The sequence below is a fragment of the Candoia aspera genome, chromosome 4 (assembly GCF_035149785.1).
Source record: "Candoia aspera isolate rCanAsp1 chromosome 4, rCanAsp1.hap2, whole genome shotgun sequence".
NCBI lineage: Eukaryota > Metazoa > Chordata > Lepidosauria > Squamata > Boidae > Candoia > Candoia aspera.
This window is the reverse complement of record NC_086156.1, coordinates 45,253,684-45,268,644: the sequence shown is the minus strand read 5'-3', so window position 1 is coordinate 45,268,644 and position 14,961 is coordinate 45,253,684. Positions and strand designations below refer to the sequence as shown.

The 14,961-nt window shown below is 39.7% G+C and overlaps 1 protein-coding gene across 1 annotated transcript in view; it reads left to right on the top strand.

Annotated features, from left to right (window-relative positions):
- CPNE4 (copine 4) overlaps window positions 1-14,961 on the top strand; it is a 75,252-nt gene that overhangs the window by 29,412 nt on the left and 30,879 nt on the right. The window contains exon 6 of the mRNA XM_063303982.1: window positions 13,029-13,127. Coding sequence (XP_063160052.1) covers window positions 13,029-13,127 — 99 coding nt within the window. The remainder of the gene's footprint in view (window positions 1-13,028; window positions 13,128-14,961) is intronic.

The following is a 14,961-nucleotide window of genomic DNA, read 5'->3' as shown; positions in this document are numbered from 1 at the left end:
GTCCAAATCATTTGCTCTTAAGACAATAGAGCCACAGCTAGCCAGGAGCAAGAAAGAAAAGGATGCCACTAAGTAGCTGGGATGTGAGCCCCAGCAGATACCTAGTTATACTGGCTGCAAGTGTGAGACATGATGGCAAATTCTATTAATGCAAACCTTATCCTTCATTGTTCTTCTGGTACTTCACAGTCAGAGATAGAAGTAATGAATAGTTAAACCCCCTGCATTTTACTTGGACAAATCCTTGCCATCTCAGTCTATTTTCATCCAGTTTTAAACAAGTTCTGACAACAACCCTTTTACAGGCCAGGCCTCTAAGCTTCTTTTCCTCCCAACATACCATTAACCTCTCTGTTCCTTGGTTCTGTTTACTATTAGATTTATCTTCCCCATGTCTGCTATCAATGGTTTTGTCAAAATCACCTTTTTGGTTGAATTTCTTTTACCTGCTATGACAGTTAATATGGGGAAGAAGTTCCTAGGAAGAGTTAAATTAAAATCTATGGCTGCACAGACCTTTTAAAAAAGATTACATACCAAGTAAATGATAGTGACAGTTCTGCTTCTTGGAAGTCTGGGAACCAGTATCACTCAGGGAACTATGGTGATACATAATGCTCTGTTGGATGGCATGATATGGCCCTGGATTTGGAAGACTACCCATTCAGACCTGGATTCAAATCTTTGCGTAGCCATTCTGCTCTCAGTGTGTAAATCCTGTTCTGTGTTGTGCATTTCCATGTGTTGCTGAGCTAATTACAGAAAATAATTCTCCTAAATTCTTTTTTTTTGTTTTGAGTCCTCCTTCAATTTGGTGAAAGAGAATGCTCTTTTAGAAATTATTTCCAAGGAAAAAAAACCTTCGAAGAAATTATGATTTATGGGAAGTGATATTTTTGCACTTCAGATAGTTATGGGATGACCAAACAGAATATATAAATGTCCTATTTTGCATAATACAATCATCTCTCAAGTGGTCTGCAGCCTTTCTGGCTTCCCAGGCTTCAAGTGAATCCCAGGGGAAGATCTCATGAAGGAAGGAATTCCTCTCATGGGTCAATTTTAGTAGTAGTGCTCGTTAACAAGGAGGATTGTTGCTTTTGAAAAATTGCTGGAGCAGGTATCCTCCTGCTGAAGAAATCATTCATCCAAATTCTCCGCCCATAAATCTCATGAAGAATTTTGAAAGCTTGATTGAGCACTCTTCCAAAAGCAGTGTGACCATAAGAGAACAAAAAACTAGAAAAATTCAGTTGAATGTAAGAAGCTCAGTCCATCATGAAGCACCTCTACTGAGCAACCGTATCTAGGTATAAGTATCATGCTCTGATAAGAAACAGGAGAAAATGAGCCAAGAAGAAATATAAAACAAAGTTGGGCAAATTGCAACTCTAAAGTCTCTTGCAAGCTTTCTGTATGCAGTCGATCTACAGTAAATCTCTGTCAAGAGTAATCTGTCCCTTCACCAGAAGCCTGATGTGTGCAGAGAGAGAGGCTCACACATCATGCTAACCCATCGTGTAATTTGGTCTGGATTTAGTATATTAGGGCAGCCTAGCCAATTGTGGTTGATTCAGTAAACTATGAATAAGGAAAGCACTGCTTACTATTATGTGTGATCCCAGCGTGTATGAGAGAAAAGCATTAGCCCTACCCTTTTGTGGCTTTTCCTTACCCATCCAAGTGGCTTCAGTCATATCCACTGCCAACATATGAACTCTTGGCTTATCTCCTAAAGGATTGTGAGCCTTGAGAGGTGAAAAATGTTCTCCCACCCCCAGAAAGAGGATGCAACATTTATCTGCACTTCCTACTTACATTTTTTTCTACAGAAGAAAAAGAGTTCAGAAATCATCAGCTCACCTAGAATTCTTTAGGACTGGCTGGGAATTTGGAAGATTTTATTGGAATTCTGAGAATGGTAATTCAAATCCATCCAGAGAACATAAAACTAGATAAGTAATTGAAGATTTGACTCCTGCCTCCTCAATGTGAATTCGCTCTAATGAAGCTAAATTCTATCTGGGAGTTGTTGTACTACAGGTAGCAATGCTGGCAGTCTACTCTATCATCCTCATTTGATTTGCCTATTGAAGTCCCAGAGAGTGGACAGCAGTGACCGAGGAATCTTGGGCAATTGGCACTGTAGTCTGTGGAGTATTTGTGCTTTCAGTCAGTGGCTTTGCAGCCTTATTCTCTACATCAGGGAGTGGTTCATGATTCAGAGACCTTTATCAGTTCATCCCTAGATGGATATTCAGATGTCTTCATGATATCTGACTCCATATTCCAAGTAAGGATCTGGCTCACTATGCTGGATGAGGCAATTCCCCATTCAGAATTTAGTGTTTGGGTTACCAGGTGACTACTGAATAAGAGGAGCCATAGACAATATACATACATACATACATACATACATATATATATATATACATACACACACACACACACACACACACAGACAATTTTCAGAGATAAACCACTGGTAAACCAAGCAAGAAAGAAGATATTAAAGAGAAAATAATTATTGTAAAAACTGAGGAGACAATTTGGCAGCCTTACCATTTGAGTGAGAGAAGATCCGAAAGTGTTTGCAAATGTGGCAATCATACATATGTTGCTTTTGTTATGTTGTAGAAACAGTGCCTTGTTTTGCAGAAAGCAATACAACAAAATACTGATTCACAGGGCCAGATTCTCATTTGATGTAAGTAGTGCTGTATGATTTTTATCTGACACAAAGAGACCACTGAAAAGGAATAGCACCAATGGGCTTCCATCCCATTAAGATATTTGTTTAACTAGTAGTTTAAAGTGGAATAAAATTGTCTTTTTGTATGTGGGAGATATAAAAAGATGTTGGAAACAGAAACTTTAAAGGCCAATGCCCATCTTTAAGCCATATTTCATTTCCCTTTCTGCTGCTCACCTTTCAGCCCAGTAACTGTTCAGCAGAGAATGGTGCACAACTGGCTGTGAGATTCACAATATTGTACTGCTGTTCATATCTTATAAGGAGCTGCCAGCATTAGGAATGGCAGGAGACATCAGCTGATCAGAAACCAATCTGAATTTATACCTTGTTTATTCGTTTAGTCGCTTCTGACTCTTCGTGACTTCATGGACCAGCCCACGCCAGAGCTTCCTGTCGGTCGTCAACAGCCCCAGCTCCCCCAGGGACGAGTCCGTCACCACTAGAATATCATCCATCCACCTTGCCCTTGGTCAGCCCCTCTTCATTTTCCCTCCACTCTCCCTAGCATCAGCATCTTCTCCAGGGTGTCCTATCTTCTCATTATGTGGCCAAAGTATTTCAGTTTTGCCTTTAATATCATTCCCTCAAGTGAGCAGTCTGGCTTTATTTCCTGGAGTATGGACTGGTTTGATCTTCTGGCAGTCCAAGGCACTCTCAGAATTTTCCTCCACCACCACAGTTCCAAAGCATCTATCTTCCTTCTCTCAGCCTTCCTTATGGTCCAGCTCTCACAGCCATATGTTACTACGGGCAGCACCATTGCTTTAACTATGCGGACCTTTGTTGTCAGTGTGATGTCTCTGCTCTTAACTATTTATCAAGATTTGTCATTGCTCTTCTCCCAAGGATTAAGCGTCTTCTGATTTCCTGACTGCAGTCAGCATCCGCAGTAATCTTCGCACCTAGGAATACAAAGTCTTTCACTGCTTCTACATTTTCTCCCTCTATTTGCCAGTTATCAATCAAGCTGGTTGCCATAATCTTGGGTTTTTTGAGGTTTAGCTGCAAGTCAGCTTTTGCATTTTCTTCTTTCACCTTCATCGTAAGGCTCCTCAGTTCCTCTTTGCTTTCAGCCATCCAAGTGGTATCATCTGCATATCTGAGATTGTTAATGTTTCTTCCAGTGATTTTAACTCCAGCCTTGGATTCCTCAAGCCCAGCACGTCGCATGATGTGTTCTGCATACAAGTTGAATAGGTAGGGTGAGAGTAGACAGCCCTGCCGTACTCCTTTCCCGATCTTAAACCAGTCTGTTGTTCTGTGGTCTGTTCTTACTGTTGCTACTTGGTCGTTATACAGATTCTTCAGGAGGCAGACAAGATGACTTGGTATCCCCATACCACTAAGACCTTGCCACAATTTGTTATGGTCCACACAGAGGCTTTAGAATAGTCAATAACACAGAAATAGATGTTTTTCTGAAATTCCCTGGCTTTTTCCATTATCCAGCGGATATTGGCAATTTGGTCCCTAGTTCCTCTGCCTTTTCTAAACCCAGCTTGTACATCTGGCAATTCTCGCTCCATGAACTGCTGAAGTCTACCTTGCAGGATCTTGAGCATTACCTTACTGGCATGTGAAATGAGTGCCACTGTTCAATAGCTTGAACATTCTTTAGTGTTTCCCTTTTTTGGTATGGGGATATAAGTTGATTTTTTTTCCACTCTGATGGCCATTCTTGTGTTTTCCAGATTTGCTGGCATATAGCATGCATTACCTTGACAGCATCATCTTGCAAGATTTTGAACAGTTCAGCTGGGATGCCATCATCTTCTGCTGCCTTATTATTAGCAGTGCTTCTTAAGGCCCACTCAACCTCACTCTTCAGGATGTCTGGCTCTAGCTCACTGACCACACCGTCAAACCTATCCCCGATATTGTTATCCTTCCTATACAGGTCTTCTGTATATTCTTGCCACCTTTTCTTGATCTCTTCTTCTTCTGTTAGGTCCTTGCCATCTTTGTTTTGGATCATACCCATTTTTGCCTGGAATTTCACCTCCAATGTTTCTAATTTTCTGGAAGAGGTCTCTTGTCCTTCCTATTCTATTGTCTTCTTCCACTTCCACGCATTGCTTGTTTAAAAATAATTCCTTATCTCTTCTGGCTAACCTCTGGAATTTTGCATTTAATTGGGCATATCTCCCCCTATCACTGTTGCCTTTTGCTTTCCTTCTTTCTTGGGCTACTTCTAGTGTCTCAGCAGACAGCCATTTTGCCTTCTTGGTTTTCTCTTTCTTTGGGATGTATTTTGTTGCCGCCTCCTGAACAATGTTGCGAACTTCTGTCCATAGTTCTTCCGGGACCCTATCTACTAAGTCCAGTTCCTTAAATCGATTCTTCACCTCCACTGCATATTCCTTAGGAATATTAGTGAGCTCAGATCTAGCTGATCTGTGGGTCTTCCCTAATCTCTTTAGTCTGATCCTAAATTGTGCAATAAGAAGTTCATGATCGGAACTATAGTCAGCTCGAGGTCTTGTTTTTACCGACTGTGTAGATGTCCGCCACCTTTGGCTGCAAAGGATGTAGTCAATCTGATTTCGGTGTTGTCCATCTGGTGAAGTCCATGTATAAAGCCGTCTCTTAGGTTGTTGGAAGAGCGTGTTTGTTATGCAGAGTGAGCTGTCTTGGCAAAATTCTATCAGCCGATGTCCTGCTTCGTTTTGTTCTCCCAGGCCATGCTTACCTGTAATTCCAGGTATCATTTGACTGCCCACCTTAGCATTCCAGTCTCCCGTGATGAAAATAACATCTCTTTTAGGCGTGTTGTCCAGTAGGTTCTGCAGATCCTCATAGAACTGTTCTACTTCAGCTTCTTCAGCATCTGTGGTTGGGGCGTATATTTGGATCACTGTGATGTTAGATGGCTTGCCCTGAATTCGAATTGAGAATTTATACCTAGGAGATCTCAAAAAGAAAGCAGATAAAATCAGGAATGAAAGACAAAATTAAGGAGGTAAACCAGAATAAATTGAATGTCTAGAATATAAAGGCAGATAACACTGCAGAGCTGAAGTTCAAGAACAAGGTCGGAAGAACAGTCCAAAATTTCAAGATCCTAAGATGTCAAGATAAAAAGACAAAAATGGAAGCAGATTAGGATATTGTTTCCAGCAAACTGAATGCATCTTAGCTAGATACTTCTATACTCAAACCTTCTTTGGTCACTCCTTTATTCCAGCTGTTTCTCAGACAACAGACTGAATGTTTTCAAGAAGCCTCTTCGCATTTCAATCTCTCCTGAAGACAGAGGATGCAGTACTGAGTGTCTATATGCAGACAGCATTTTGAGGAATTTGGGAGAATTCCAGGTTCTGCTTTAAATGCAGGTTGAACTGAGCTTGTGCTTACCTCTTTATCAAGAACCAGTCTCTGATCATATCCCAATCTCTTCTGAGTCATTGGGTACTCCTTTGTAGAGCTAACCAACTCATCCTCAACAATATGGCCCCAAAATGAAAGCATATCAGCCTGAGAAGAAAGACTTATTTTAAAAAATGTAAATGCCATTTACTCTTTCATAAATATTGTGTATGAAAAGCATAGTCTTTGTTGAGGATGAGTTGCTTAGCTCTACAAAGGAGTACTCAGAAGAGATTGGGATATGATCAGAGACTGATTCTCAATAAGTTTCATGAAAAGCATAGTCTTTTGTTTGTCTGGTTAGTGCAGCCTTTCTCAACCTTTTGACCCTGGAGGAACACTTGAAATATTTTTCAGGCCTCGGGGAACTCCTGCACATTCAGGCTCAAATATAGGCCAGAAGTTACAACATTATTATATTCATTTCATGTGTAGGTCTGTATATATGCATTAACAGTGTTCTTAAACTGAAAATAAAGAATGAAACTTACCTCTTTAATATGAAGTTGCCTGAATTTGAAATAATTTTTTAAATAAATTGTGATCTCCCAGGGAACTCCTAGTGATCTCTTGCGGAACCCTGGTTGAGAAACCCTGGGTTAGTGTGAGACTAGGCTGAAGATTCCATAACTAAATATGAAGCAGGCATGTAGGCAGAGAGGACAAAAAGCCAGGAATCTTGTCTAAAATATCCCTTGGGGAATAGATAAGAAGGAAACAAATGGTTAAGGAAAGAAAGGAAAAAATGTCACCTGAACCAGACAAAGGAAGTTGAGCCTGAGCACATGGGAAGAAAATCCAATTCCAGCTAATCAACAAAGCAAGAACTTTGGGGGATAAAAAAGGGTCCTGCAGCCCACCTACTACTTGAGTCATCTTTGGATCCCAACTCGGTGGCTTCCATCCCTCTAGCTCAGGGTTTCTCAACCAAGGTTCCATGGAACCCTAAGGTTCTGTGAGAGGTCAGTAGGGATTCCCTGAGAGATCACAATTTATTTAAAAAATTATTCCAAAATTCACACAATTTCAAACTAAATAAGTTTCATTCTTTATTTTCAGTTTAAGAACACTGTTAATACATATATACAGGCCTACTATACACGTGAAATGAATATAATAATTTTGTAACTTCTGGCCTATATTTGAGCCTGAATGTGCAGGAGTTCCCCGAGGCCTGAAAAATATTCCAAGGGTTCCTCCATGGTCAAAACACTGAGAAAGGCTGTGCCTGGCAGCCTGATTGAGAAGGACATGGTTAAGTGTGGATGAGTGCACACATGTGCATGTGAGAAAGAGTGTGTTGCTGTTACTTTGAATTCACTGGGTCTATGTGTATTCCAAAGAACCTGATGTGCTTGGGTGTTCGGTTGGAAGTAATTTGTGTGTGTCCCTAATTATTTCCCAGCTATTGACCAGGGCTGTATGTCTTGTCTGCTCTAGCCACGTCTATTTGGAAAACCCGGGTAGAAAGTAAGGGGGGCTGACAAAATCTGCATGCCTCAACAGGCTGTAAGTGTGTGAGTGAGTGGCCATAAGCCGAACCTGAGAGTGCATGTAACATTAGTTTGGTACTAACAAAATGAAGATTGTAATTTGCCCTACCTAACCAGCTACAAGATAAACTGAGGGGACCCATTTCAGGAACCAGTAGCCTAACATTGCTTTCAAAACTTGTCATTCAGACCTGAAGGTTTATAAAGCTAAAGCCTTGGGGTTCCTCCTGAACATGTCCTGTTTATGAGTGGAAAAGGTGATAAATCAGAGCTGAGGAGAACCAAGCATTGATCAAAGTGAAAACAAGGTCCAACAAAAAAGATCAGTTCATCATGATGAAGCAATGAAGGAATTCCAAAAGCAATCCAAGGTCACACTAAGGTGATCCAATAACATAAGGGCAACACTAGATATGGATCATGTACAACTGAGTAAGAAAATTGCAGTTGCTAGCAACACTGAGAAGCCCTAAGGGGCAGATTTAAATGTAGCAATCAAGGTGTTTACCTGGGGCCCAAATATTGCTTGTTGTTAGAAATTGTGGGTGAGTGCCTCTTTACGCAAGATCTCAATCACTCTCTGCACTTTACTTCCCAGTGATCTTTAGGTCTTGGACCACCAAGGCAGGAAGGGCCAGGCAATGCACTTTCATCCACAGTTTCTTTTTGGGTAGCACTGCTGAGTTCTTTTTCTCTGTTTGCCAGTTATGAGCCTAATGATTCTTCTAGCCCCTGATTCAAAACTAACAGAACCTTATCATCATCTGTGGATTCTTCTGAGATGAGATGACATTGTTGCAATTAGCAGCTGTCAGGCTCTTTACTGGAAATTCCTCCTTATGAGTGGAGCCTTACTTCTGAGGAGTCCTGTTTTGCAGGCTCCACTGCATCTTTGTGCATGAATTGTATGCATCTACGTTCTGAGGATTTGATAAGGCTGCAGTCTCTAACTCACAGTTGTCTAAAGTTGCAGAATTTGTAACTGATCTTAAATATGGCAGATTCTGGCTATATATGAAGAACATCCTCAAAGCAGAAGTATTTAAATGGCAGAACCAATTATTTAGGGATGTGATAGACTCCCTTTTGCTGAATGAGTTCAAACAGAGGCTGATCAGCTGTCTGAGATACTTTAATCTGGATTCCCACACTGAGTAACATAGTAGATTGATGACTAAATAAATCCTTCCAACTCACTGATTCTACAAGCTCCAGTCTTGATTGGTGTAAGAGAAAAGCTAAGTTCTCAGGGGAAGGATATCAGGTATGTCAATAACCAGTAACAGCTCAGCTTCAAGGCCATGAAGTACAGGGCAGAGACCTTTGAAACACGGAACAGGCTGGAAGAAGAAGCACCTGATTTAAATTGCCATGGGTGTGAGAAAGAACTGCATCCTGACAGGGCAATCAACTTGTTAATGTACCTTCAGCAGAGTTCTTATTTAGCTATACCATATAGAGTATCTGGGAGACTTCTGCAGAGTTCAGCCCTAGCAGCCAAGTTGTTTGTTTATACAGACATTAATATACTACCAAGGGCATCTGCAAGAGGCTCAAAACGATGAGGTGGTAGCTGCAACAACATGATTGAAGGCCAGCCTCTTTTTGCATGTGCCACATGCATGACTCGCTTTTAAAAGCTTCAATCATGCAGGAGCAAGTGCTGTCATGACTTTTTTGACCCCATTCCCTCTTTGCAGACACCTTGTATGCCATCCTATTTCATGGGTGGTTTACAGTTTGACAAAATAAAGTAAAAATAAGTACAATGGAAATAACTTAAACAAAAACCACAGAAGTCAAGTTGGGGGAGGGTGTGTGTGTGGAAATGTATAGCCAAGTCCTGATTTGAAAAGCCTGACAGTGGACCAGCCCCAATCCTGAGCTTCCTACTTCAGCATCTTGGGGCTCATATTGCTTCTAATTAATAATATTCCAGAAATATTCCAGAAAAAGCATGACATGTTTCTAGAAGTTTGGAACTAAAATACAATCCTTGATAATGGACAGGCTGACTGGGACTGATAGGAATAGCTTTATTTTGACCTTCCAATTCAATCTGGAAAAGTTGAAGGTAGAGGCTGGAGTGTGCATCCCTGTTTTCCTAACACACTGTAATGGGATGTGAGAAAGACCTTGGGAGATGGAGCGAAGAGATGTTGCCTAGAGAACAATCAGATAAGAGACAGCATAACCTGCAGCTGGATAATGGGTGGGGCAAGAGGCTCACAAGGGACCCTCCCTAGTCTCAGTCTGTAAAGGAGATGGTGGGAGAATTGTACTTTCAGACTTGCATGATTCTTGTAGCCTTACAAAAAAGTAGAATTAGCTTATCTGGTCGTGTTTCCTGTCTAGTCTACTTGGTATGGCTGACACACACATATACATCCCTAAAATGTACCATGGCTACTCTTCAGGCAAGAGGGCTACATATAGTATACTGGTCAGGGTGAAAACGAATGTTTATTGCCAGATGTCAATCTCCTGCATAATTGGCAATTGTAACTAGCAAGCTTACAAGCATCTAAAACCTTCTCCTAATTATAGCTGCGCAAACACTGAGATAATATTGGTTTCTTTTGTCCATGAACTTGGGTACTAAATTATCTGGTTTTCTAAAGTCAGGAGTCCATGCAAATGATTTGAAAAACAGCTTTATCATGTTAACCTTGACATTCTTAAATGTAATTTGACTTGTAATGATCTCCAATTAAAATTCAAACCTCTAATAATCCAAAATTGTCCTTTCTCCTTTGAAAGAACTTTTTGACATTCTAATGAACGACTGATAATGAATGGATCATTAACACAATCATGATTCTTTGTTCTTTTTCTTTAATCAGCAAGTGGCAATTTTGTGTACTTGTTTTTATAAGTGCTAGGATGGGAGAGGGAGGCAAAGGCAGTTGTATATCATATAAGGTACCTTCATCAAGGAATAAAGGCTTTGTGATTGAAGCTTTTTGGTATGCTTTTCCCTTCTGTAAAGAAAGAGTAGAAGATACTGTACCAAAATAGACCCTGAGGATATAACAGGCTCTCAACTATTAGTTCTCCAATTTACCATAGTTGTAGGGCATTAAACCATTTCATTTACAATCTCTAGGAGAGTCTGGCTCTGCCACTGACTTATATAAACGATTGATTCTACCTAGAAGTAATGGTGCAGAATCAGAGTTCAGTGGTAGTGTACTTGCTCAGCATGTAATAAGTCTCAGATTCAGTTCCTTAAACCATATAAGTAGAGTAAGAAAAGACTGCAGTCTGAAGCTCTGGAAGTTCATTGCCGTCTATGCAGAGCAGGGATGGGGAGTCTCTTCAGCCTCATGGGCTATATAGATTGTCAGGGAGGTGCTGTAGTGCTAGTGGGTGCCTCCCTTGCAATCTGGGTCTTTACCATCCCATCAGCACTGAGGGTAGGAGGGCAGTGGGAGAAAAAAAATCAGACTCTGTGCTAACAGTATGGGTCACAAATACCCAATGTCAATTGTAAGTTAGTTTGTATACAGAATTTTGAATATCCTTTGAATATCTATCCTTATCACCTGTGCTTCTTTCCCTAAGCAGGTAGTATTTTATTTGTACCAGGTTAAAGACACTATTAAAATAAAACCAATCTGAGCATTCTGTATAAAAAGTATTCCACATTGAAAGTACAGTACATTATAACAAGATGGCCCTTCCCACTTAACAAGACATAGGGTTGTGCATATTCAAGTTGCGGAAGGGATCTTTGCTGATAAGAGTTGGATCAAGTGTTAGATGAGTAATTCACAATAGGACCAAAATGTATAATGCCAAAATTCTGTCATCTGATCTACCATCAGCAGAATTAGAATCTCATATGGAGTGATGGATTATTTTTAACAAAAGAAGCAGGAAAACTGTTGAATAAATCAACAGGAGCATACTATTCAAAACTATATACATACTATCAACAGGAGCATACTATTCAAAACTGTGTACAATAATGAACTACTATACTGAGTATCTGATTTGCCCCATGAGAAGCCTTAATTGTAGAGAAGGAATGCATTTTTGTATAATTTTGCAACTCCTATTAGTGATCCAAGCTGCTATCACAAAAGGACGAGATGAAGCAGGTGTTCCTTTCCTTAATGTTTTCCACAATGAGGCTAGATATAAGATGGAGGGAGAAGAAGCTATTCAGTATTTTCCCCTGCAGCTCCATATTCTTCTACAAGCTGTTTCTTTCATCCCTGGACAAATGAGGTAGTAGATAATGGCAGTGTACTCCTTAGTAAAATGACTTCCAGGTAATGCTGTATGAGACAATGAGTAGGTGCTGACATTTCACTAACCATTCTTTCTTTCCTGTATTAATAAAAAGGAAACAGCTTGGGTATACAGTATGTTGTAAACTGGAAATGGATCCAGATGGGACTGGGTTAAGTAGCTTTCCACCTCCCCTTTTCCTAGTCAGGTGCTCCATTTCTTAATAACAAGATTCTTATTCTCAATATCAAGTATTTTTAATATCTAATGGGGGTGGTAGTAATTTCACAGTAATCTTTTTTACCAAGAATCTTTTAAAATATCTAAATATGGGCATGGTGAAACACATCCCTCCTATCTCTCTGGGATTCATTGCTAAGCGACTGTGTTTTGCAGATTGAAATGCTGTTACTTGATTCAACCATAATTTATTCCTTTAGGACCTGAAGGTCAAAGCTTTAGACTTGTGAGTGAAAAATGACAAAGCATGTTGTTAGTTTATTTTATAAAGAGTTTTCTCAACCTGGAAAATCACTAGAACCTTAATGAAAGAATTGTTATTAAGGATGGACATATTTTTAACAATGATTTGAAAAACATTCTTTGGATCCCTTATTCAATAAAGCTCCATTATTATTTTTGAAGCTTCCATATGAGCCGGAAAAAAAATGCCATTGTCTTAAAAGTTGCGTTAACTTTAGTAAGTGATTTGCCTAAAGCAGCTGCAATTTTTTCAGACTAGCATGAAAGCCTGAAAATGTTGAGTGGCTTTAAGATATATATATGACAGGGTGCTACACTCAGATGAGGTCTAACCCATTTCTTTCAAATTGTTTTCAATACATATTGTATCCTGATGCTTATTAGAATGGTAAAGATGGGATGCACACCCCTTCCCAAATATAGGTGGAATATGTGAATTGTACCACGGCTTTGTTATCCCTAGCCATCCACAGCCATGGGTCATGGCCTATTGCAGGACTCTTATTTTTGTTCATTTGGAGCCAACAGATGCAACTTGGACCAGTTAATGTAGGTAGGAGCTTTCCTCACTTGATTGTAATAGGGATAAATGGATGAAGAATTTGAATATGGTTTGCACAGTTCTTGATTGATTTTTTTTTTCATAAAATCTGACTGAGAGGGTTGTTACTGTGGTTTTTATTTTTCTCTTTCAGTGCATAGTTTGGGACTGGGATTCCAATGGTAAGCATGACTTCATTGGAGAATTTAGTTCAACTTTCAAGGAAATGCGAGGAGCAATGGAAGGAAGACAGGTAGGCTCAGATGGACTGATGTTATTTGCAAGCAAACAGATAACAATCTATGATTATCAGAGTAATGGACAAAGTGGGTGTTGCTTTGCTGACACTTTGCCTGTAAGAATACTTTATGCAAGGAAATCAGACAAAAAGCTATCAAAACACACATGCAAATGACCTGTATACCTTGGCAAATAAGCTAAATGCTTATGGAAAAGGTACAGTAGTCTTCTTAGTGGTCATAGGTGATCTGGAACCAGCCATCAGAGCAGAAAAGAAAATTGTACTCAAGGGCTGAGAACTGTTATGGATCTTGAACAAATATCAGCCTCAAGCACATCTAACATAAACTGACTTAACAGTACAATGAGCCAGTCTGCTGATCCTTTACCTCCGTGACTGATGGTTTGGGTAATTGCTCTAGCCCACCAGTGCTACCCATGGCTCAACTAGCATAGTTACATGGAAGAGTGCTTTACCTGGACCCACCACCACATCTGTTTTTCTTAGAGATCTCTGTAAACAGTAATGTGTTTTACATCTCTGATTAAACTGCTGAATACAGTTGATTCTTGCCACTACCACTACCCAGCATGCACATCACCTTTGTGCTTGGTATCTATGCTGCCTTTAAATGTCATGAATGATTTCAGTAGGAATTGGATCTAAGGTAGATTTTAATTGGAATTTATGAGAAATCTTATTCTTTCCTGGGCAGCTGGACTTCACTCCCAGAGCCTCTCTAGAAGTTCCTATGAATTGGAATGTTTTATGTGACCAACATATTAAATACCTACAGTTCTATTCCGTATAATTTTTTTAACAATATGGAAAAACATACCACAATTTTTTGGCATTTTGCCACTAAATTTTGGTAGTGCTGATTTGGGTCAGTTAAACCAAATGTCAGTTTTGGGTCTCCTGCACTAAAGTTAAGCCAAACAAATAATGTTATAGTTTATAGTGTAGCTTTCTTATAGCTAGGGAAGAAAGAGGAAGAGGTATCAAAAATATGTTAGGCATTATTCTATAGTTTTAACCATCTACTTTATCCCACCATAATGAAATAAATTGACTTTGCAAATCAACCATGAATTAAAAGCTGCAATAAAAAACAGAGCTCATTAATTATTGCACTTCTGGTTAGCATCTCTGATTGATGGCAGTTGTTAGATATGACAAATGATTGTCATTTCTTGTGAGTGTATAATACTGGATACTGGATTTATTAGCTTTGATCCATTTTATTAAGGCAATTAAATTTTGATACTTGCCTATTTTCTTTCTGTAATAGTAAACCAAACAAACAGTCTGATCTCCAGAGCTTTCTAGCATTTTCCACACCCAAAAAGGTTGGTTTATAAACATTTTCATAGGTCATTCATTCAGAAGTATCTGAAGATATGTGATAGGCTGGACTGACCAGGTAAAGGTACTGGAATTACTATGACACATTGCTGTAGTAATTAGTAGCATTGTGCAGAAACCATCCAATTCACTTTGCAGGATAAGTATGGGGCTCTGGAAATATTCTAGTTTACTGTGCATTGGAGAGCCAGTTTAGTGTAGTGGTTAAGGCTTCAGGCTAGAAACTGAGAGACCATGAATTCTAGTCCTGACTTAGGCATAAAGCCACCTGGGTGACCTTGGGCCAGTCACTTTCTCTCAGCCCTGGGAAGGAGGCGATGGCAAACTACTTCTGAAAACCTTGCCAAGAAAACTGCAGTGACTTGTCCAGGCAGTCTCCAAGAATCGGACACAATTAAACAGATTAAAAAAAAAACCATCTCATCTTATTTCTGTTTCTAGAGCATGACTGAGGAAAAACCGAATTCTGCCTTTGCTAGGA